Source organism: Pristiophorus japonicus, chromosome 10 (assembly GCF_044704955.1).
Source record: "Pristiophorus japonicus isolate sPriJap1 chromosome 10, sPriJap1.hap1, whole genome shotgun sequence".
Classification (NCBI taxonomy): Eukaryota; Metazoa; Chordata; class Chondrichthyes; family Pristiophoridae; genus Pristiophorus; species Pristiophorus japonicus.
In genome coordinates this window covers 45,133,124-45,157,066 of record NC_091986.1, presented here as the reverse complement: position 1 = coordinate 45,157,066, position 23,943 = coordinate 45,133,124, and the positions used below count along the sequence as shown (strand labels likewise).

Below are 23,943 nucleotides of genomic sequence, written 5' to 3'. Positions count from 1 at the left end.
CTCTAAAAAGCTGCTGAGACTGGGGGTCAATTGAAAACTTCAAAACTGAGACTGATAGATTTTTGTTGGGTAAGGCTATTTAGGGTAACGGAACCAAGGCGGGTAAATGAAGTTAGGATACAGATCAGCCGTGATGTGATTGAATGGCAGAACAGGCTCAAGGGGCTGAATGGCCTACTCCAGTTCCTATGTGGATAAATCTTCACTCTGTATTAGCTCCTGGTTAAGCAATGCCTCGATTTAAAAATGCTCATTCTTGTTTTCAAATTCCTCCATGGCATTGTACCCCGCCTTATCTCTGTAATCTTTTCCAGCCGCACAACTCTCCAAGATCTCTGTGCTCCTCCAATTCTGGCCTCTTGCTCTTCCTGGTTTTAAAAACTCTACCATTGGTGGCCGTGCCTTCAGCTGCCAAGGCCCGAAGCTCTGGAATTCCCTTTCTAAACCTCTTCGCTTCTCTACCTCTCTCTCCTCCTTTAAGATACTCTTTAAAACCTACCTCTTTCTCCTGCCCTAATATCTCATGTGGCTCGGTGTCAAATTTTGTTTGATAATTCCTCCTGTGAAGCACCTTGGGATATTTTACTACGTTAAAGGCGCTCTATAAATACACACTGTTGTTGTTGTATGCTATTCTTACTTCCTGAAGCAAGGACGGTATAGAAGACCTGCAAGAAGGCTGGGAACTTGACCGAGGCTACCTGTTAAGGGCGAGGAATGCCAAAAGGAATAGATTCAGAACTCTAGCCAGAAACCCCTGCAGCAACAAGCCGGAAGACCAATTAGAAACCATATCATTCACATGTTACACCCCATACATATTCCACAAATTCTACCCCTCCTTACAGAGGACCAACGGGGGGGAAGTGGCTTGCAACGAGAAGGGCACCCTCTCCATTATTTATTTTGGTCATGTCCCTTCATCTAGCCATTCAGGATAGCAGTTGGAGAGATCACTAGTGTAATGTATGTACATAAGGTCTGCCCACCACCAGGGAGCACTACCGTCGGAGGTCCTAAGGTCATAGGTACACTCGTGCTGGGCCTGGTATATAACCTGAACTTCACCTTTGTATCTTCACTTCTGACTTCTGGAAGCCATTAAAGACTGACCGGGTTACACCTGGTCACTGGTTCACAGTGTGGAGTTCATTGTATCGTTTCATACACCACAACTGATGACGAGGCAAATACGAACCCACGCAAAAGTATGGCGAGCACAGCACGATCGAATACTATTGGAATTCTTGAGAGATTCAATGAGGGAGAGGATTGGGGAGATTTCACGGATCGTCTTGACCAGTATTTCGTGGCAAACGACCTAAACAAAGACAAAGATGCTGAGAAGCGCAGGGCAATTCTTCTCGCCGTCTGTGGCCCCACGATCTATGCACTCATCAAGAATCTGCTCTCACCCACTCTTCCTACAGAAAAAGATTACAAAGAACTGTGTGCTCTAGTTCAGGAACACCTTAAACCCATGGAAGGAATCCTCATATCCAGATATCGCTTCTATACGCATGTTCGTCCAGAAAGCCAGGACGTAGCGGCATTTGTTGCCGACCTGAGACGTCTTGCAGGGCCTTGCAAATTTGGGCCTGTTTTGGAAGATATGTTGCGTGACTTTTTCATGATCGGGGTTAACCATGAGGCGATCTTAAGTAAGCTACTGGCTGCGGAGATGCCGGACCTCAGCAAGGTCATCATCATCACCCAGGCTTGCATGTTCATGCAGAATAGCACGAAGCAGATATCGCAACGAAACAGGAACTCCACGGCAAGTACTGTGCACAAAATTGTATGGACGGCTGGCAGAGCTGCACATAGCAGAGCCTACTCGACTGCGTCTGCAAGACCAGGAGCCGCTCAAAGTTCACCATCGAGGGCCTACTCGACTGCGTATGTGAGAACGGGAGCCGCTCAAAGCCCGCCATCAGGCGCAAATCCGAGCTCAATGTGTTGGCATTGCGAGAGTAATCACCGACCCCATCAGTGCCGCTTCAGGCAGTATGTATACAGAGGCTGTGCGAAGACGGGGCATCTTCAGCGGACGTGTCCACAACAGAGCAAGCGAGCTACGACACACCACGTGGATGATGATCAATTCAGCGTGGATCTGGCGATGCAGCCTGAGGCATTTGAGAGCTCCGAGGAGGAAGTGTACAGTGTACAGTGTACGTGCGTTCCTAACAAAGAACCAACCGATAATGATGGAGGTAAAATTAAACAGCATGCCGGTATCCATGGAATTAGACACGGGTGCGAGTCAATCGATAATGAGCCAGAGGACTTTTGAAAAGCTGTGGGAGACCAAGGCAGAGAGACCCAAGCTGAGTCCAATAAATGCAAAGTTGCGTACCTACACTAAAGAGTTCATACCAGGGATCGGTAGTGCAGCAGTAAGAGTATCGTACGAGGGAGCTGTTCATGCTCTACCATTATGGATTATCCCGGGCAACGGCCCATCATTATTCGGCAGGAGTTGGCTCAAGAAAATAAAATGGAAATGATATGATATCAAAGCTTTGTCATCAGTGAATGATGATTTGCGTGCTCAAGTGCTGAGCAAATTTCCCTCACTGTTTGAACCGGGAATTGGCAGCTTCAATACTTTGGATCTGTCTTCACGAAGGAAGACACAAATAACCTTCCGGAAATACTCGGGGACCGAGGGTCTCGTGAGAAGGAGGAACTGAAGGAAATCCTTATTAGTCAGGAAAATTGTGTTAAGGAAATTGATGGGATTGAAGGCCGATAAATCCCCAGGGCCTGATAGTCTGCATCCCAGAGTACTTAAGGAAGTGGCCCTAGAAATAGTGGATGCATTGGTGATCATTTTCCAGCAGTCTATCGACTCTGGATCAGTTCCTATGGACTGGAGGGTAACTAATGTAACACCACTTTTTAAGAAAGGAGGGAGAGAGAAAATGGGGAATTATCGACTGGTTATCCTGACATCAGTAGTGGGTAAAATGTTGGAATCAATTATTAAAGATGAAATAGCAGCGCATTTGGAAAGCAGTGACAGGATCGATCCAAGTCAACATGAATTTATGAAAGGGAAATCATGCTTGACAAATCTTCTAGTTACATTCTCAAAAAATTCCAGTAGAGTGGACAAGGGAGAACCAGTGGATGTGGTGTATTTGGACTTTCAAAAAAGGGGTCACAGTCTAAGGATAAGGGATAAGCCATTTAGGATCGAGATGAGGAGAAACTTCTTCACTCAGAGAGTTGTTAACCTGTAGAATTCTCTACCACAGAGAGTTGTTGATGCCAGTTCATTGGATATATTCAAGAGGGAATTAGATATGTCCCTTACGGCTAAAGGGATCAAGGGGTATGGAGAGAAAGCAGGAAAGGGGTACTGAGGTGATTGATCAGCCATGATCTTATTGAATAGTGGTGCAGGCTCGAAGGGCCGAATGGCCTACTCCTGCACCTATTTTCTATGTTTCTATGTTTCAAGGGAGCCAAGGTGCAGATTCACCTAGGCCCAGACACAAGGCCCATCCATCACAAAGCCAGGGCAGTCTCGCACATGATGAGAGAAAAAAATCAAGCTCGAATTGGACAGTCTACAACGCGAGAGGGTCATCTCACCAGTCGAATTTAATGAATGGGCCAGCCCCATTGTTCCAGTGTTAAAGAGCGATGGCACGATCAGGATTTGTGGAGGCTACAAGGTCACGATCAACCGAGTTTCGAAACAAGATCAGTACGCGCTACCGAAAGCTGATGACCTGTTTGCAAAGCTAGCCGGGGGAAAATCGTTCACCAAATTGGATCTAACGTCGACCTACGTGACACAGGAACTGGTTGAATCATCAAAGAAACTTACGTGCATCAACACGCACAAAGGACTGTTTATTTACAACAGGTGCCCTTTTGGCATTCGTTCGGCGGCAGCCATATTTCACAGAAACATGGAGAGCCTATTGAATTTTGTCCCCAGGACCGTGGTATTCCAAGACGACATTCCAATCACAGTTCGTGACACCGCCGAGCACCTGCACAATCTGGAAGAGGTTCTGTGCTGTCTGGACAAAGTGGGACTCAGGCTGAAACGTTCGAAATGTGGCACCAGAGGTCGAATTCCTGGGATGAAAGATTGCTGCAGATGGAATCAGGCCTACAGTCGCGAAAACAGAGGCCATCAAAATGCACCCAGGCCCCAGAATGTGATGGAGCTGTGTTCGTTCCTGGGTCTTCTCAACTATTTCGATAACTTCTTACCCAAATCAGAAAAGGAGACGACTGGATGTGGGGTGAACTTCAAGACAGAGCATTTGAGAAGGCTTGAAATCTGTTGTGTTCCCACAAGCTACTGGTACTGTATGACCCATGCAAGCATCTAGTTTTGACCTGTGATGCATCGTCCTATGGGGTCGGCTGTATACTCCAGCAAGCCAATGAGTCAGGCAAACTACAACCAGTTGCATACGTGTCTCAAAGTCTAATCCAAGGCAGAAAGAGCCTACGGCATGGTAGAGAAAGAGGCTTTAGCTTGTGTTTATGGGATTAAAAAAATTGCATCAGTACCTGTTTGGGCTTCGCTTCGAGCCGGAAACCAATCACAAGCCGCTTATATCGTTGGTATTGTTACCATTATGTTCCGAGAACAACGCATTGTCCCGCATCCGGGAGGTGGGCGCTGACATTATCTGCCTATGATTATGTCATTCGCCATAGACCAGGCACTGACAACTGCGCTGATGCATTAAGCCGGTTACTGTTGCCCACACTGGCGGTGGAAACACCAATACCTGCAGAGCTAATCATGGTCATGGATGCTTTTGAGAGTGAAGGGTCGCCTGTCACTGCTCAACAAGTTAAGACCTGGACCAACCAGGAAGCGACCCTATCAGTTGTAAAACGTTGTGTTCTTAACGGGGACTGGTCGACCATCTCCAAGCAAATGGGTGATGAAACCAAACCATACAGCCGATGCAAAGATAAGCTTTCCATCCAGTCCAATTGTTTGCAGTGAGGTAATTGTGTTGTAATGCCCAAGAAAGGCAGGGCGAGATTTGTACAGGAGTTACATAGTACGCATCTCGGTATTGTCATGATGAAGGCCATTGCCAGGTCCCATGTTTGGTGGCCTGGCATTGACTCGGACTTAGAGTCATGCGTGCATCAGTGCAGCACTTGCATGCAGTTAAGCAATGCCCCAAAGGAAGCTCCGCTCAGTCTGTGGTCATGGCCATCTAAACCGTTGTCCACATCCTCGATAAAATGTTTTTTGTGGTGGTGGATGCATACTCCTAATGGATAGAATGTATGATCATGTCATCCAGCACCTCCACTGCCACCATTAAGAACCTGAGAGCCATGTTTGCCACATATGGTCTGCCAGATAGCATTGTCAGCGATAACAGACAGTGTTTCATGAGCCTGGAGTTTCAAGAGTTCATGAAACGCAACAGCATAAACACGTGAGGTCAGCCCCATTCAAACCCGCATCCAATGGTCAAGCGGAGCGGGCAATTCAAACCATCAAGCAGAGCCTGAAACGCGTAACTCACGGTTCCTTGCAGACATGCCTGTCACGCATACTGCTCAGTTACAGGACAAGGCCACACACGCTCACCGGGGTCCCGCCTGTGGAACTATTGATGAAGAGAGGCCTCAAACCAGACTCTCTCTATTCCATCCTGACCTTAACGATCATGTTGTAACCCGACATCAACGCCAGCAGTGGTATCACGACCTTGCCGCTGTGTCACGCGACATATCTGTAAATGACCCAGTGTATGTACTTAACCATGGTCAAGGGCCCAAGTCGCTCCCGGGTAATGTTATGGATAAGGAGGGTAACCGGGTGTATATGGTTAAGCTCAAGAATGGACAGATGTGCAGGAAACACATTGATCAAATCAAGCTAAGACACACTGACGAACCGGAACAGTTGGAAGAAGACACCGCGAGCTTAGACGACCAACCAACTCACGTCCAGCCATCAGAAGAACTCACTGTGGTCAACGCCCAGCCCCAAGTCGTGAGAGACTCGGAAAGCACTGGGATTGTTCTGAGATGATCAACCAGGGAGCGAAGGACTCCGGAGCGTCTGAACTTTAATATGGACTTGCGCCAAGATCTGAGGTGGGGGTGAATGATAAAACATAAGAACATATGAATTAGGAACAGGAGTAGACCATCTAGCCCCTCGAGCCTGCTCCGCCATTCAATAAGATCATGGCTGATCTGGCCGTGGACTCAGCTCCACTTACCCGCCCTCTCCCCGTAACCCTTCATTCCCTTATTGGTTAAAAATCTATCTATCTGTGACTTGAATACATTCAATGAGCTAGTCTCAACTGCTTCCTTGGGGCAGAGAATTCCACAGATTCACAACCCTTTGGGAGAAGAAATTCCTTCTCAACTTGGTTTTAAATTGGCTCCCCCGTATTTTGAGGCTGTGCCCCCTAGTTCTAGACTCCCCTACCAGTGGAAACAACCTCTCTGCCTCTATCTTGTCTATCCCTTTCATGATTTTAAATGTTTCTATAAGATCACCCATCATCCTTCTGAACTCCAATGAGTAAAGACCCAGTCTACTCAATCTATCATCATAAGGTAACCCCTTCATCTCCGGAATCAGCCTAGTGAATCGTCTCTGTACCCCATCCAAAGCCAGTATATCCTTCCTCAAGTAAGGTGACCAAAACTGCACGCAGTACTCCAGGTGCGGCCTTACCAATACCCTATATAGTTGCAGCAGGACCTCCCTGCTTTTGTACTCCATCCCTCTCGCAATGAAGGCCAACATTCCATTCGTCTTCCTGATTACCTGCTGCACCTGCAAACTAACTTTTTGGGATTCATGCACAAGGACCCTCAGGTCCCTCTGCACCTCAGTATGTTGTAATTTCTCCCCATTCAAATAATATTCCCTTATACTGTTTTTTTTCCCCCAAGGTGGATGACCTCACACTTTCCGACATTGTATTCCATCTGCCAAACCTTAGCCCATTCGCTTAACCTATCCAAATCTCTTTGCAGCCTCTCTGTGTCCTCTACACAACTCGCTTTCCCACTAATCTTAGTGTCATCTGAAAATTGTGTTACACTACACTCTGTAACCTCTTCCAGGTCAAGGCCATACATGCTCACCGGGGTCCCGCCTGTGGAACTATTGATGAAGAGAGGCCTCAAACCAGGCTCTCTCTATTCCATCCTGATCTTAACACTCATGTTGAAACCCGATGTCAATGCCAGCAATGGTATCACGACCTTGCCGCAGTGTCACACGACATATCTGTAAATGACCCAGTGTATGCACTTAACCATGGTCATGTAATGTATGTACATAAGGTCTGCTCACCACCAGGGGTCACTACCATCAGAGGTCCTAGGGTCATAGGTACACTCGTGCTGGGCCCAGTATATAACCTGAACTTCACCTTTGTATCTTCATTTCTGGAAGCCATTAAAGACTGACCAGGTTACACCTGGTCACTGGCTCACAGTACGGAGTTCATTGTATCATTTCATACACCACAACTAGGAACACAAGCAGCTGCACGATCCCAGAGACCCAGCTCAGTGCTAGATGGTGCAGCCACTTGAAAGAAAGTGCCCCATGTATCGAGTAAGCTAGCACATCTCTTGTTCTCCCCCCCACTCCCCCCCACCCCCGCATCCCCAATACTTTTATAGCTAATAAACAAAAGTGATTAAAGAAAATGAAACCAAAATTAGACAAGGTTCTCCAGAGCCTTGAGCACAAAAATCTAGGCTGACACTCCAGTGCAGTGCTGAGGGAGTGCTGCACTGTCAGAGATGCTGTCTTTCAGATAAGATGTTAAACTCCCTTAGGTGGATGTAAAAGATTCCATGGCACTATTTTGAGGAAGAGCAGCAGCATTATGCCCGGTGTCCTGCGGCCAATATTTATTCCTCAACCAAAAAACATGTGACTGCCCTCTAAAATGGCCTAGTAAGCCACTGGTCATTATCACATTGCTGTTTGTGGGATCTTGCTGTGCACAAATTGGCTGCCGCATTTTCTACATTACCATAGCGACTACACTTTTAAAAAGAACTTCATTGGCTGTAAAGCACTTTGGAACGTCCAGTGGTCATGTAAGGCGCTATAGAAATGCAAGGCTTTTAAAAAAATTTAATGCCCCTATGATTTGTCTTCTGTGTATAAGAACATAAGAATTAGGAGCAGGAGTAGGCCGTACAACCCCTCCGCCATTCAATAAGATCATGGCTGAACTGGCGGCACCGTCCTGGAGATTAATCTGTAATTCCTGGAGACTCCAGGGCAACCCTGGAAAGGTTGGCAACCCCAGTAATACCTGACTTCAGATCCGGTACATAGGTGATACAGTAGCATCGTGGTTATGTTACTGGACTAGTAATCCAGAGGCCTGGACTCTTGATTCGGAGACGCAAGTTCAAATCCCACCACAACAGCTGGGGCATTTAAATTCAATTAAGTAAATAAATCTGGAATTAAAAACTAGTATCAGTAAAATAGTGAACATGAAATGACTGGATTGTCCTAAAAAACATCTGGTTCACTAATGTCCTTTAGTGAAGAAAATCTTCTGCCTTACCCGGTCGCCTATATGTGACTGCCCTCTAAAATGGCCTAGTAAGCCACTCAATTGTATTCACCTCCACCTTCTCGAGGGCACTTGGGGATGGCAATAAATGCTGGCCTTGACGGTGACGCCCACATCCCGTGAATGAATTTTTAAAAAACAATGTAGTAGAAATTGTTTACCTCCACAAATCTTCCCACCATAGCTTTCACAGACCCAGTCCTGGCACTCACACCGAGAACCATAGAATTTGCCTGGCTCATTGACAAGGCAGATGCATATTCCACAATCGCACTCTCCTCTCCCACTGCAGATCAAACCATTCGGAGACTGGCACTGCTTTTCAGATGCCTCCAACGATAGCTTGCAGGAACCAGAGGTATGCCTTTAAATCACATCACAGGGGGAAAAAAGACATAATTTTAGAACGCGTATGATAGCATTGTGGTTATGTTACTGGACCTGTAATCCAGAAACTCTTTTTGGAGTTCATCTGCAAAACAAAAAACATTAAACCGTGCCACCCGACCTGGGTGACACACCAGACATTTACAAGGCCCTTTTTTTTTTCCCCTTTTTTTTTTGTGTTTTTCTTTTTTTGGTTTTTTTTTGGCACTAAAATCACAATTTTCCCCAGTGCCCCCTATAAAAGGGAAGGGGGACACTAAAAGCACCGGCAATTAAAACAAATTAAACTTAAAAACGTAAAATCAAATTAAAATTTGGTTGCCGGGTGTGATGATGCACTCCAGTCCCTCCGGTGCCCACCTCTCGCGGAAGGCCGCGAGCGTACCGGTGGACACCGCGTGCTCCATCTCCAAGGACACCCTGGACCGGATGTAAGAGCGGAAGAGAGGCATGGATTAATGATCCGACAGGTGTGAGTTCAAATTCAACATGGCAGCTGGGGCAGTTAAATCCAATTAATTAAATAGATCTGGAATAAATAGCTAATATCAGTAATGGTGACCATGAAACTACTGGATCACCGTAAAAAAACATCTGGTTCACAAATGTCCTTTAGGGAAGGAAATCTGCCATCCTTATCCAGTCTGGCTCATATGTGACTCCAGACCTACAGCAATGTGGTTGACTCTTAACTGCCCTCTGAACTGGCCTAGCAAACCACTCAGTTGTCAAGAAGGCAGCTTACCACCACTTTCGAGAGGGCAATTAGGGATGGACATTAAATGCTGGCCTTGCTAGAGACGTCTATATCCCAGGAAAAAAATTTTAAAACCACCTGAGAATATTTAATATTTATTTTTATTTTCTTCATCAAATTTCAAATAATCAATATAATAAACAAACAGAGAACCCATTAGTTTGCATATTACATGTAAGATAATTCTGTCAATGGAAAGCATCATTGCAAAGACATGTACACGTGCTACATTTTTTGAATTTATTACACATATGAAATCAACTAATTATGACTATATGGCACTGAAAGAAAAGAAAGAAAGAATGCATTTCTATAGCAGCTTTCATGACCTCAGAACATCCAAAAGCACTTTACAGCCAATAAAGTACTTTTTGAAGTGCAGTCATTGTTGTAATGTAGGAAATGGGGCAGCTAATTTGCGCACAGCAAGGTCCCACAATCAGCAATGTGATAATGACCAGATAATCTGTTTCAGTGATGTTTATTGAAGGATAAATATTGGCTAAATACTGGATATATATTTAAGCCATCAAATGAAGTATCGTAATAATGTATTGATTTGTAAATATATAAATATTCCCTCTTCTCACTTCGGTCTTATGTACCAAATCAAGACCATGTTTGTATTTTGTTGTTTAAAAATGACAGACTTTTCAAAAGAGATAATTATTAATTTTATGAAATAATTTTGCCATATTTTCTTTTTGAACATAAAAGGCTGCGAAGACAGGGGGTCAATTGAAAATGTCAAAACTGAAATTGATAGATTTCTGTGGGGTAAGGGCAGTAAGGATTATGGAACCAAGGCGGGTGGAGTTACGAAATAGATCAGCCATGATTGAATTGAATGGCGGAACAGGCTCGAGGGGCTGAATGGCCCCCACCTGTTCCTATATTCCTATAACATTACCCTAAGCCATACACTAGTTCCCAATTAAAAGGTAAGGCAATGATAATCTCGCACATATAACTACGTCTGTAACGGATAGAGAGAGGAGTCTGCGATAGTGTTTCCTCATTCTCTCTCTCTCTCTCTCTCTCTCTCTCTCTCTCTCTCTGTGTAGGGAAACAGCTTATCTGTGCTTGGAGCCTCTCTGATGACTGGTTGGCATTACGCACTTGTCAAAATGGAGAAACACTGTTGCTCTATTTTTTTGTGCTACATTTCTGCATTCAATAAAAAAGTGGGAAACTAAAGCTATTGCAGTTGATTCATGACAGCACACCAACAGGCAGAGCCTCCTACATTGTAACAGTGACTGCATTTCAAAAAGTACTTGATTTGGCTGTAAAGCGCTTTGGGACAACCCGAGGGGCTATATAAATGCAAGTTATTTTTTTTCATTTTTCTTTAGTTTACCTTGCTAAACCGTTGTTGGGATGGTTTATTGCAATAGCTAAAAACTTGTGATTTGTAGCGTAACTTGCTGATTCTGCACAGGAATGGCTACTTGTGGCATATTTTACTGGACTCCTTCCCCCCTTTGTAAAAAAGGAACGGCAATAATCATGGGCGATTTTAATCTTCATATTGATTGGACAAAGCAAATTGGAGAGGGTAGCATTGAGGAAGAGTTCATAGAGTGTATCCGGATAGTTTCCTTGAACAGTACTTTGCAGAACCAACCAGGGAGCAGGCTATCTTGGATCTGGTACTATGCAATGAGACAGGATTCATAAATGATCTAGTAAAGGATCCTCAAGGAATGAGTGAATTTCAAATAAAGTGGACTGGGAAAATAGATTAAAGAGTGGGACAGTTGATGAGCAGTGGCAGACATTTAAGGAGATATTTCATAACTCGCAACAAAAAAATATCCCAAGGAGAAGGAAAGACTGTAAGAGAAGGGATAACCATCCGTGACTAACTAAAGAAATAAGGGATGATATCAAATTGAAAAAAAGGGCATACAATGTGGCCAAGACAAGTGAGAGGCTAGAGGATTGGGAAACGTTTAAAAACCAGCAAAAGAACGACTAAAAAAATAATAGCGAGGGAAGATAGATTATGAAAGTAAACTAGCATGAAATATAAAAACAGATAGTAAGAGTTTCTACAGGTACATAAAAAGGAAAAGAGTGGCTAAATTAAATATTGGTCCTTTGGAGGATGAGACTGGGGAATTAATAATGGGGAACAGGGAAATGGCAGAGATGTTGAACAAATATTTTGTATCGGTCTTCAAGGTAGAAGACACTAAAAACATCCCAATAATGGATAATCAAGGGGCTATAAGGAGAGAGGAACTTAATACAATCACTATCACTAAAAAAGTAGTACTCGGTAAAATAATGGGACTAAAGGCAGACAAGTCCCTTGGACCTGATGGCTTGCATCCGAGGGTCTTAAAAGAAGTGGCTGCAGAGATAGTAATCTACCAAAATTCCCTGGATTCTGGGGAGGTCCCAGCAGATTGGAAAATCGCAAATGTAATGCCCCTATTTAAAATGGAGGCAGACAGAAAGCAGGAAACTATAGACCAGTTAACCTAACATCTGTCGTTGGGAAAATGCTGGAGTCCATTATTAAGGAAGGAGTCACAGGACATTTGGAAAATCATAATTCAATCAAGCAGAGACGGCATGGTTTTATGAAAGGGAAATTATGTTTGACAAATTTACTGGAGTTCTTTGAGGATGTAAAACAGGGTGGATAAGGGAGAACCAGTGGATGTGGTGTATTTGGATTTCTAGAAGGCATTCGATAAGGTGTCACATAAAAGGTTACTGCACAAGATAAAAGTTCACAGGATTGGGGATAATATATTAGCATGGATAGTGGATTGGCTAACTAACAGAAAACAGAGAGTCGGGATAAATGGTTAATTTTCAGGTTGGCAAACAGTGACTAGTGGAGTATTGCAGGGATCGGTGCTGGGGCCTCAACTATTTACAATCTATATTAATGACTTGGATGAAAGGACCGAGTGTAATATAGCCAAGTTTGCTGATGATACAAAGATGGGTGGGAAAGCAAATTGTGAGGAGGACACAAAAAATCTGCAAAGGGATATAGACAGGCTAAGTGAGTGGGCAAAAATTTGGCAGATGGAATATAATGTGGGAAAATGTGAGGTTATCCACTTTGGCAGAAAAAATAGAAAAGCAAATTATAATTTAAATAGAGAAAAATTGCAAAATACTGCAGTACAGAGGGGCCTTTGTGTCCTTGTACATGAAACACAAAATCTTAGTATGCAAGCACAGCAAGTAATCAGGAAGGTAAATGGAATGTTGGCCTTTATTGCAAGGGGGATAGAGTATAAAAGCAGAGAAGTCCTGCTACAACTGTACAGGGTATTGGTGAGGCCACACCTGAAGTATTGCGTACAGTTTTGGTCTCTGTGTTTAATGAAGGATATACTTGCATTGGAGGCTGTTCAGAGAAGGCTCACTAGTTTGAATCCGGAGATGAGGGGGTTGACTTATGAAGATAAGTGGAACAGGTTGGGTCTATGTTCATTGGAGTTCAGAAGAATGAGAGGTGATCTTATCGAAATATATAAGATAATGAGGGGGCTCGACAAGGTGGATGCAGAGAGGATATTTCCACTCATAGGGGAAACTAAAGCTAGGGGATATAGTCTCAGAATAAGGGGCTGCCCATTATTGAGCGATAAGGGAGTAAAGGGTTATGGGGAGTGCGCAGGGAAATGGAGCTGAGTCCTGATCAGATCAGCCATGATCATATTGAATGGCGGAGCAGGCTCGAGGGGCCGAATGGCCTATTCCTGCTCCTATTTCTTATGTTCTTACATTAAAACTGAGATGAAGAGGAATTTCTTCTCTCAGAGGGTTGTAAATCTGTGGCATTCTCTGCCCCAGAGAGCTGTGGAGGCTGGGCTATTAAATGTATTTAAGGTGGAGATAGACAGATTTTTGAGCGATAAAGGAATAAAGGGTTTTGGGAAGCGGGCAGGGAAGTGGAGCTGAGTCCCTGATCAGATCAGCCATGATCTTGTTAAATGGCAGAGCAGGCTTGAGGGGCCAAATGGCCAACTCCTGCCCCTATTTTTTATGTCCTTATGTTCTTTCAACACGCAGTTTATGATTTAACAAATATTAGCAAGAATGTCATTGATCATTGCCAGCAAGAGTGGTAGGCATATTAGTTGGGACAATCATTATGCAGCATGCTTTGAATTATTTCACACAGAGGGTTGTTATGATTTGGAACACACTGCTTGAAAGGGTAGGGAATTCAGATTCCACAGGAACTTTCAAAAGGGAATTGGATATGTCCTTGAAGAGGACTAATTTGCAGGGTTATGGGGAACAAGCTAGGGTGTGGGTCTAATTGAAGAGCTCTTTCAAAGAACTGCCACAGGCACAATGGGCCGAATGGCCTCTTTTCTGTGCCGTGTCTTTCTATTCTATGATTTAATATAATAGTCATACTTTCCATTTTGTCTTGGCCCTACAACAAGAACAATTTGCATTCTTATAGCACCTTTAACAGAGTAAAACGTCCCAAGGTGCTTCATAGGAGCATTACCGACCAAAATTTGACACCGAGCCACATAAAGAAATCTCAGGACAGATGACCAAAAGCTTGGCAAAAGAGTTAGGTTTTAAGGATTGTCTTAAAGGAGGAGAGAGAGATGGAGAGGTTTAGGGAGGGAATTCCTGAGCTTGGGGCCCAGGCAGCTGAAGGCATGGCCGATAATGGTGGGGCAAAGGAAGTAAGAGATGCACAAGAGGCCAGAATTAGAGGAACTCAGAGTTCTTGTAGGCTTGTAGGACTGGAGGAGGTTACAGAGATAGGGAGGGATGAGGCCATGGAGGGATTTGAACACTAGGAGGAGAATTTTATAATTGAGGGGGCTGAAATTGCCCTTTTTTTTTTTAAAGAGCTGTTACCACCCCAACCGGCCGTGTGCCGACCCCTTACTGACCAGCGGCAACCTCCTGTCCGCCCCATGGGAAATTGCCCCACGGGAGTGGACCGGCAGCCAGTTGGCAGCTTTCCCCGGCATGAAGCTTCTTGTGGCAGGGTAGCGCATCCGCCCTTAAAGGGAAGGGTGCACTGCCGCTGCCGCCATTTTATTTTAATTGTCGCCGACTCCGAAGTCAGCCCGACAATGGCAGCCTTGGGTTTGGCGGGGCCGCCAACTGGTAGCCCGGCAACCCTCTTGGCTGGCCTGGCCGAAACTCTCCCTGGTGGCCCAGTGGGTGCCACTAAAGTGACAGCAGAGTTCGCAACTGCCCTCCCCTTTAACTGAAGGGGAGGGACATCATCAGCGATGTGCTGATGACTCATTGGGGCGGATAACCCGACCGAAGACCACTTCCGCCCCGCAGCTGCCCGGAACACCGCACCAATGGCAAAAAAAAACAGAAGTGCTCAATTTCGCTCTAAAGTCCGCCCCAGAGAAAAAGGGAAACAAGATGAGTGCGCCTTGTTTCGGGTGGAGGGCAAATTTGGCCCCAAGGTATTGCTGGACCGGAAGCCAATGTAGGGCAGTGAACACAGGGGTGATGGATGAGCGGGACTTGGCGCGAGTCAGGATATGGGCAGCAGAGTTTTGGATCACTTCAAGTTGATGGATAGTGGAAGATGGGCGGCCAGCCAGGAGAGCATTGGAATAGTCGGTCCTGGAGGTAACTAAAGCATGGATGAGGGTTTCAGCAGCAGATGGGCTGAGGCAGGGCGGAGAAGGGCAATGTTACGAAGGTGGAAGTAGGCAGTCTGGGTGATGGAGAGAATATGGGCTTGAAAGCTCAGCTTAATATCAGCTTGAACACCGAGGTTGTGAACAGCGTGGTTCAGCCTCAGGTAGTGACCAGTGTCATGGAGGGATGGAGTCAGTGGCTAGGGAATGGAGTTTGTGGCGGGGGCCGAAGACAATGGCTTCGGTCTTCCCAATATTTATTTGGAGCAAATTTCTGCTCAACCAGCACTGGATGTTGTGATTTGTTTCCATTGAATCAATGGACAGGTCAGTCAACAAATTTGCCAATTGTGATTTTTGCTGGCAATTATTTCCACAAATAATAAAACTATAAAAATATTAATTTTGTTTACAATTGACCCTTAAGAACATAAGAATTTGTAGCAGGAGTAGGCCATTCACCCCCTCGAGCCTGCTCTGCCATTCAAAGAGATGGCTGATCTTTGACCTCAACTCTACTTTTCCACCTGATTCCCATATCCCTTGATTCCCCTCGAGTCCAAAAATCTATCGATAGCCTTGAATATACTCAATGATTCAGCATCCACAGTCCTCTGAGGTAGAGAATTCCAAAGATTCATAACCCTTTGAGTGAAGAAATTCCTCTTCATCTCAGTCCTAAATGGCTGACTCCTTATCCTGAGATTATGCCTCTTTGTTCTAGACATTACAGTCAGTGGACCATTAATTTCCTTAGACTAATTTCTCACTAATTTTGTTTTGGAGGTTCTACTGCAAATAGAAGCCACTTGGGGAAAGGGCAGTAAAGGCAGACTCATTAGCAAAGGTCAATTGGTTGATTTTCCAATATTGAGGTGGAATGAACTCACTTAATTTACCAGTAGGTGGCTTATTTTATCACCAGCAATAAATTACCAGGGAGTAAATTACCATGCCATTGCATCTTAGTGCCAGAAGTGTTTTGCTGTCTCGACGCGGTGTGCTTTCCCCTGCTTTGATTTGTGATATTGCTGTTGGTGCATCCAGAATCACATTAAAGATTAATTCGCACTAATCCTCACCCCTTTCAACAAGCAGGGAAGCCCTTATGTTGCAAACATTAATAACATTGCGCAGTCTTAACTATTGATAAATTCTGCATTGCAATAGTATTTTTATAATATTTTTTAAATCAATTGCTTCACATTTAAAGTAATTGGTAGGAGGGTTAGAGAGGAGTTGAGGGGAAATGTTTTCACCCAGAGGGCAGAGGGCAATGGGGGTCTGGAACTCTCTGCCTGAAAGGGTGGTCGAGGCAGAAACTGATATCGCATTTAAAAAGTACTTGGATGTGCACTTGAAGTGCCGTAACCGACAAGGCTATGGACCAAGAGCTGGAAAGTGGGATAAGGCTGGATTGCTCTTTGTCAGCCGGCACGGACACAGTGGGCCGATTAGACTCTTTCTGTGCCGTAAATTTCTATGATTCTATGATTCACAAATTAATCATAAATGGTATTCAAATTCTCACGTAACTTATGGAAAGCTGAACTGGAACACTAACCACTTATTACATGTTAGAAAGACTATTCAAATATTGAAGCTACTGGGACAATCCTAACTATCGATTGCATGAATACTGTAAAAATAAGATCCCCTCGATCATTGTCTCTATCAATTATCTGTAACAATAGGTAACCAATTAAGAAGATAGTTTCACGACATTTACTTGAGAATAGATCCAGCTGTTTAAGACCATTTCACCTTCTTTCCGTTGAAGCACAATCAGTTGTCAAACACCCAAAATCATCCTGGCTGATAATCAGGTTTAAATTCGAACATTGTCAGTCTGGATAGCACTCAAACAAGTGATGAGGCATGCGTTCATTGTTAATCGTGATTTCTAGTACAAATTCACAACAGGCATATTTATTTTTCTTTAAATAAAGCGATACGTGCATTTGTTATTTTTGCTTGGTTTACTTTTTTAATTCTCTTATGTGTAGCGATGTCACTGTACGGCAAGTGAAATTGTTTCCTGGTATTTGCAAACAATAGTTTAACAGATGTCAACAATAGCAGATAATAAAGCACTGCAGGAGTGCTGGACTCACCTTGTAGCCTGCAGCCAGCTCTGAGAAACAAACACAATGATTAGCAAAACTATGGAATTGACCAGAACGTCTGCATGCATGTTTACGCTGAAGGTGACAAAATTAAACTTTGAATGCCCACAGGCTTCTCGGACATTCTGCAATGGACAGGCAGAAAAACTGAAGCCGATTCCAGACTAGCCAAGACCGCCTTAAATCTTTATTGGCCTATTGCATACTCATACAAGTGTATCTGATTAACTTTGGCCGTGTGGAAGTGAGCTAGCTCTGTTAGTGCCAAAAGAACAAAATTCCAGAGACATAGGAAAGGTAATTAGAAACACTTGTCGATCCAGATGGTTCATTGCTTGCAGTCAGCAAGTACAGAACTGTGGAAAAATCGTTTTGTTTATAACTAGTCTATGGAAAATGTACGTGCTGCTAACTTTCATATTAATCATTGAAAATGTAACCGATTACTGTTAGGTTGCATCCTGCGCCTCACACCCACGCCCTACAAGACCCGCTCAGATACACTGCTCCCCCAAACCAATCCTTGTCACAAAATTTCTGCCTGCAAAAATGGCATAGAATTCTCGCAGAGCATGAGATGGGCTGATAAGTGGCAACTAACATTCGTGAGACACAAGTGTCAGGCAATGACAATCTCCAGCATTCATTCATTCATTCATAAGCGGTCCCTCGAAAGAGGATGACTTGTTTTCACATGAGCTCACAGATGTTTCAATGAAGGACCCGATGTTCCAGTCCTGAACTCCAATTGAATGGGGTGGAAGATGCATGAACGTAGATTTTTTTAATGTGTGGTGACCGTTGCACATCGGACACCACACGGGCTTAACAGAGCTAGGCCTTTATCCAGTGGCAAAGGATAACCAAGACGACTGGAGACCTGCTCTGCTGCACGGACCTAGTGCACACACATACCGCAGTGTGGGCTGGCCCGTGCTGCCCCTGGGCCCTCGGCTTTTCTGGGCCCCGTATCCTCATTTGCTGTACCTCCGCCACAAACATTCGCCCCATCGCATACGTCCTTACTATACAGTATAAATGCACACGAGGCCTATGCTTGAGAGAAGGTCAGTCTGTGACCTGTCCTTTATTTCATGACACTCAAGTGCAGGAAGTGGGTGGAGCTTCGCCTTTTATATCTGAAGGTCCAGGTTAGGAGTGTCTCCGACAAGTTCACCACCTAGTGGTCATTGTTCTCAGTGTACAACTTAGGTCGGATTATACATAGGTTACAATGTTGGTTGAATACATGACATCACCTCCCCCCCCAAAGTCTTATTGGGATCACAGGTTGAGTCTCTCTGGTGGTTTACACTTCCTTGTAGAGCGCCTGAGTTGGGGCTCCGGTTGTTGGGCGCTGGCTTTAGTGTCTGCTGTTTGCGGTGCCTCAGGCCTGTCCGGACTGCCCACAGTGACTGGGCTCTCCTCCCTTTGGTTCCGGTGTTCGGTCACCTGCGGAGGAGTGAACTCTACATCGTGTTCTTCCTCTGCTTCTTCTATGGGGTTGCTGAACCTCCTTTTTTTTGATCCACATGTTTGCAGCAGATTTGTCCATTGGTAAGTTTAACTACCAGAATCCTATTTCCCTCTTTGGCAACCACAGTGCCTGCGAGCCATTTGGGCCCTGCAGCGTAGTTGAGGACAAAAACAGGGTCATTTACATCAATACATCGCGCCCTCGCATTCCTGTCATGGTAGTCATATTGTGACTGGCGCCTGCTCTCGACAATTTCTTTCACGGTGGGGTGTATAAGGGATAACCGGGTTTTGAGCGTCCTTTTCATTAGCAGCTCTGCGGGTGGAAGCCCTGTGAGCGAGTGTGGTCGGGATCTATAGGCCAACAGGAGGTGTGATAAGCAGGTTTGTAGGGAACCCCCTTGGAATCTGAGCATCCCCTGTTTGATTATCTGCACTGCTCATTCTGCCTGGCCGTTTGAGGCCGGCTTGAACGGTGCCGTTCTAACATGGTTAGTTCCATTGCCTGCCATGAAGTCCTGGAATTCAGTGCTTGTGAAGCACGGGCCATTGTCGCTGACCAAGATGTCCGGTAGACCGTGGGCGGCGAACATTGCCCGTAGGCTTTCTACCGTGGAAGAGGATGTGCTTGAATTTAAAATGTCACACTCAATCCATTTGGAGTAGGCGTCGACTACAACCAAAAACATTTTCCCCATGAAAGGACCTGCGTAGACCACATGGATGCGTGACCAAGGCTTGGCGGGCCATGGCCAGGGGCTAAGGGGGGCTTCCCTGGGCGCATTGCCCAGCTGGGCACACGTGTTGCACCTGCGAACACAAAGTTCCAGATCTGCATCGATCCCGGGCCACCAAACGTGTGACTTGGCAATTGCCTTCATCGTGACAATGCCCGGGTTCTCATTGTGGAGTTCTCTGATGAACACCTCTCTGCCCATCTGGGGCATGATTATGCGGTTTCCCCACAGTAAGCAATCGGCCTGAATCGAGAGCTCATCCTTGCGCCTGTGAAATGGTTTAAATTTCTCAGGGCATGCCCTGTACGTGGCTGCCCAGTCCCCATTCAGGGCACATTTCTTGACGAGAGACAATAGCGGGTCTCTATTTGTCCAGACTTTAATCTGACGGGCTGTCACGGGTGAGCCTTCACTTCCGAAATCTTCAACAGCCATAACCATCTCAGCAGCATGCTCGGTAGCCCCTTCAGTGGTGGCTAGTGGGAGCCTGCTGAGTGCATCGGTGCAGTTTTCGGTGCCTGGTCTGTGCCAAATTGTGTAGTCATAGGCGGCTAATGTGAGTGCCCACCTCTGTATGCGGGCCGATGCGTTTGCATTTATGGCCTTGTTGTCGGCCAAAAGGGATGTTAGGGGTTTGTGATCTGTCTCCAGCTCAAATTTCCTGCCAAACAGGTACTGGTGCATTTTCTTTACCGCATTTCCACATGCGAGCGCCTCCTTTTCTACCATCCCGTAGCCCCTTTCTGCCTGGGACAGACTTCTGGAGACATAAGCTACCGACTGTAACTGACCCTTGGCATTGACATGCTGCAACTCACACCTGATACCATAGGACGACGCATCGCACGTTAACATAAGTTTCTTACACGGGTCATATAGCGTTAACAGATTGTTGGAACATAACAATTTGCATGCTCTATTAAAAGCCCTTTCCTGGCTGTCCCCCCAGACCCAATCGCGACCTTTGCGTAGGAGCACGTGTAGCGGCTCTCACAGAGTACTCAATTTGGGAAGAAAGTTACCAAAATAGTTCAGGAGCCCCAGGAAAGGACGCAGCTCCGTCGTGTTACGGGGTCTGGGTGCTCTCTGGATTGCTTCCGTCTGCTGCTACCCTCATCCCCAGGAATTCTACCTCTGGAGTTAGGAAGATGCACTTCGCATTTTTCAGTCGCAGCCCTACCCGGTCCAGTCTGTGTAGCACCTCCTCCAGTTTGTGGAGGTGTTCTTCAGTATCGTAACCCGTAATGAGGATGTCGTCCTGAAAAACCACTGTCCCTGGAATCAACTTGAGGAGGCTTTCCATATTTCGTTGGAAGATCAAGGTGGCCGAGTGAATCCTGAACGGACATCTGTTGTACTCAAACAACCCCTTGTGTGTCGTGATGGTGGTCAGCTTCTTCGACTCACTCGCCAGCTCCTGGGTCATGTAAGCTGAGGTCAGGTCCAATTTTGAAAAAGGTTTGCCACCGGATAGCGTCGCAAAGAGGTCCTCCGCTCTCGGTCACAGGTACTGGTCTTGGAGTGACACCCGATTGATGGTGGCCTTGTAATCGCCACATATCCTGACCGACCCATCCGCCTTGAGCACCAGCACGATTGGGCTCGCCCAGTCACTGAATTCGACTGGCGAGATGATGCCTTCCCTCAGCAGGCGGTCCAATTCGCCTTCTATCTTTTCCCGCATCACGTACGGCACCGCTCTGGCCTTGTGGTGTACTGGCCTGGCATCCGGGTTTATGTGAATCACTACCTTGGCCCCCATGAAAGTGCCAATGCCAGGTTGAAATAATGAGTCAAATTTGTCCAGGATCTGTGAGCATGATACTCGCTCCACAGAGGAAATTGCATTGACATCGCTCCATTTCCAGTTCATGACAGCAAGCAAACTCCTCCCCAGTAGTGCGGGACCATCCCCTGGGGCAATCCAGAGTGGCAGTCTGTTCTCCGAATCTTTGTGAGTCACGACTACCATGGCGCTGCCTCGCACCGGAATGATCTCCTTTGTGTAAGTCTGTAGCTGTGCGTCAATCGGCGATAATTTTGGCCTCCTGGCCTTGGACGCCCACAACTTTTCGAACTGTTTGATACCCATCAGGGACTGGCTGGCCTCCGTGTCTAACTCCATTGATACTGGGATGCCATTGAGGAGCACTTTCATCATTATCGGTGGCGTCCTGGTGTATGAACTGTATATGTGCTCCACATGAACTCGCTGAACTTCAGCTTCCAGCGATTTCCCCCAGCGTTCATTTCTGCAATTTCTGCAGGTATTTTGCTCACCTCTGCAAACTCCGGCTGAGTGTGTGCCTCCATGCCTCCAGCATGAGCTGCGGTTTGAAACAAAAGGTCCCTTGCCAGTCGATCGTCCCTGACTGCCCCTGTTATTGTCCTTGAGTGCGCCATTAACAGGTGTTGATGGCCCCATTACTGGCCGCATTGTCCCTTGCAATGGCGTGAATCGCCATTCAGCTTGCCATTGTCTCTGTCGAACTCCCTCTCTGGGTTCGACTACATGTTGGGGCATGCCCCACTGCCCTTGTCTGCCTGGAGAACTGTGTGCTGCTTTAACAATGTTGAATCTCTGTCCCAACCAATCCTTAACACAGTACCTCTTGTCTGTTCTGCTCATGGCCATGCTCGCGTGGTTTAAATCCCAGTTTCTTGTCGCCATTAATACGTCCTTACTATACAGTATAAATGCACACGAGGCCCATGCTTGAGAGAAGGTAAGTCTGTGACCTGTCCTTTATTTCATAGCACTCAAGTGCAGGAAGTGGGTGGAGCTTCCCCTTTTATATCTGAAGGTCCAGGTTAGGAGTGTCTCCGACAAGTTTACCACCTAGTGGTCATTGTTCTCACAGTGTACAACTTAGGTCAGATTATACATGTGTTACAATGCTGGTTGAATACATGACACTTGTCACAAAATTTCTACCTGCAAAAATGGCATAGAATTCTCGCAGAGCATGAGATGGGCTGATAAGTGGCTACTAACATTCGTGAGACACAAGTGTCAGGCAATGACTATCTCCAGCATTCATTCATTCATTCATAAGCGATCCCTCGAAAGAGGATGACTTGCTTCCACATGAGCTCACAGATGTTTCAATGAAGGACCCGATGTTCCAGTCCTGAACTCCAATTGAATGGGGTGGAAGATGCATGAACGTAGATTTTTTTAATGTGTGGTGACTGTTGCACATCGGACACCACACGGGCTTAACAGAGCTAGGCCTTTATCCAGTGGCAAAGGATAACCAAGACGACTGGAGACCTGCTCTGCTGCACGGACCTAGTGCACACACATACCGTAGTGTGGGCTGGCCTGTGCTGCCCCTGGGCCCTCGGCTCTTCTGAGCCCCGTATCCTCATTTGCTGCACCTCCGCCACGATCTCTCACTGTTCCTCCGCCACAATCTCTCGCTGCTCCTCCGCCACAAACATTTGCCCCATCGCCGCCACAATATCTCATCAAAACCAAGGTCGCCGTTTGGAGCGTGGGCAGGAACATCGGCGGGGCCCTGGTACAGCAAAGGAGCGGGAAGGTCAGGGCGGATGAGCGGTGAGTGATTGAGGCTGAGGAGCGATGAGAGATCGTGGCTGAGATTTGGTGAATGATTGTGGCGGAGATTGGGCAAATGTTTGATGCAGAGGTGCGGTGAGGGATCATGGTGGAAGTGCGGCGAATGTTTTTGTGGCAGAGGAGCGGCGAGAGATATCTCCAACAAGAGTGGGTCAAACCACCGCCCCCTTGACATTTAATTACTTTACCATTACCGAATCCCCCAACATCAACATCCTGGGGGTCACCATTAACCAGAAATCTAACTGGATCAGCCACAAAAATACAGTGGCAACAAGAGCAGATCAGAGGCTGGGTATTCTGCGGTGAGTGTCTCACCTCCTGACTCCCCAAAACCTTTCCAGCATCTACAAGGCACAAGTCAGGAATGTGATGGAATACTCTCCACTTGCCTAGATGAGTGCAGCTCCAACAACACTCAAGAAGCTCGACACCATCCAGGACAAAGCAGCCCAATAGATTGGCACCCCATTCACCAGCTTAAACATTCACTCCCACCACTACTGGCACACCGTGGCTGCAGTGTGCACCATCTATAAGATGCACTGCAGCAACTTGCCAAGGCTTCTTCAGCAGCATCTCCATTTGCTTTCTTAACCGCCTGTTGTACCTGCATGCCAACCTTCAATGACTGATGTACCATGACACCCAGGTCTCGTTGCACCTTCCCTTTTCCTAATCTGTCA

General features: G+C 46.0%; 1 protein-coding gene across 1 annotated transcript in view; it reads right to left on the bottom strand.

Moving 5' to 3' along the window:
* Window positions 1-17,574, bottom strand: part of itgbl1 (integrin, beta-like 1) — a 300,193-nt gene extending 282,619 nt beyond the window's left edge. Inside the window, exons 1-2 of the mRNA XM_070891407.1 lie at window positions 17,450-17,574; window positions 8,741-8,943 (exon numbers count right to left, since the gene is read on the bottom strand). Coding sequence (XP_070747508.1) covers window positions 8,741-8,943; window positions 17,450-17,529 — 283 coding nt within the window. The 5' untranslated portion in view covers window positions 17,530-17,574. The remainder of the gene's footprint in view (window positions 1-8,740; window positions 8,944-17,449) is intronic.
* Between the last annotated feature and the right edge of the window lie 6,369 nt (window positions 17,575-23,943).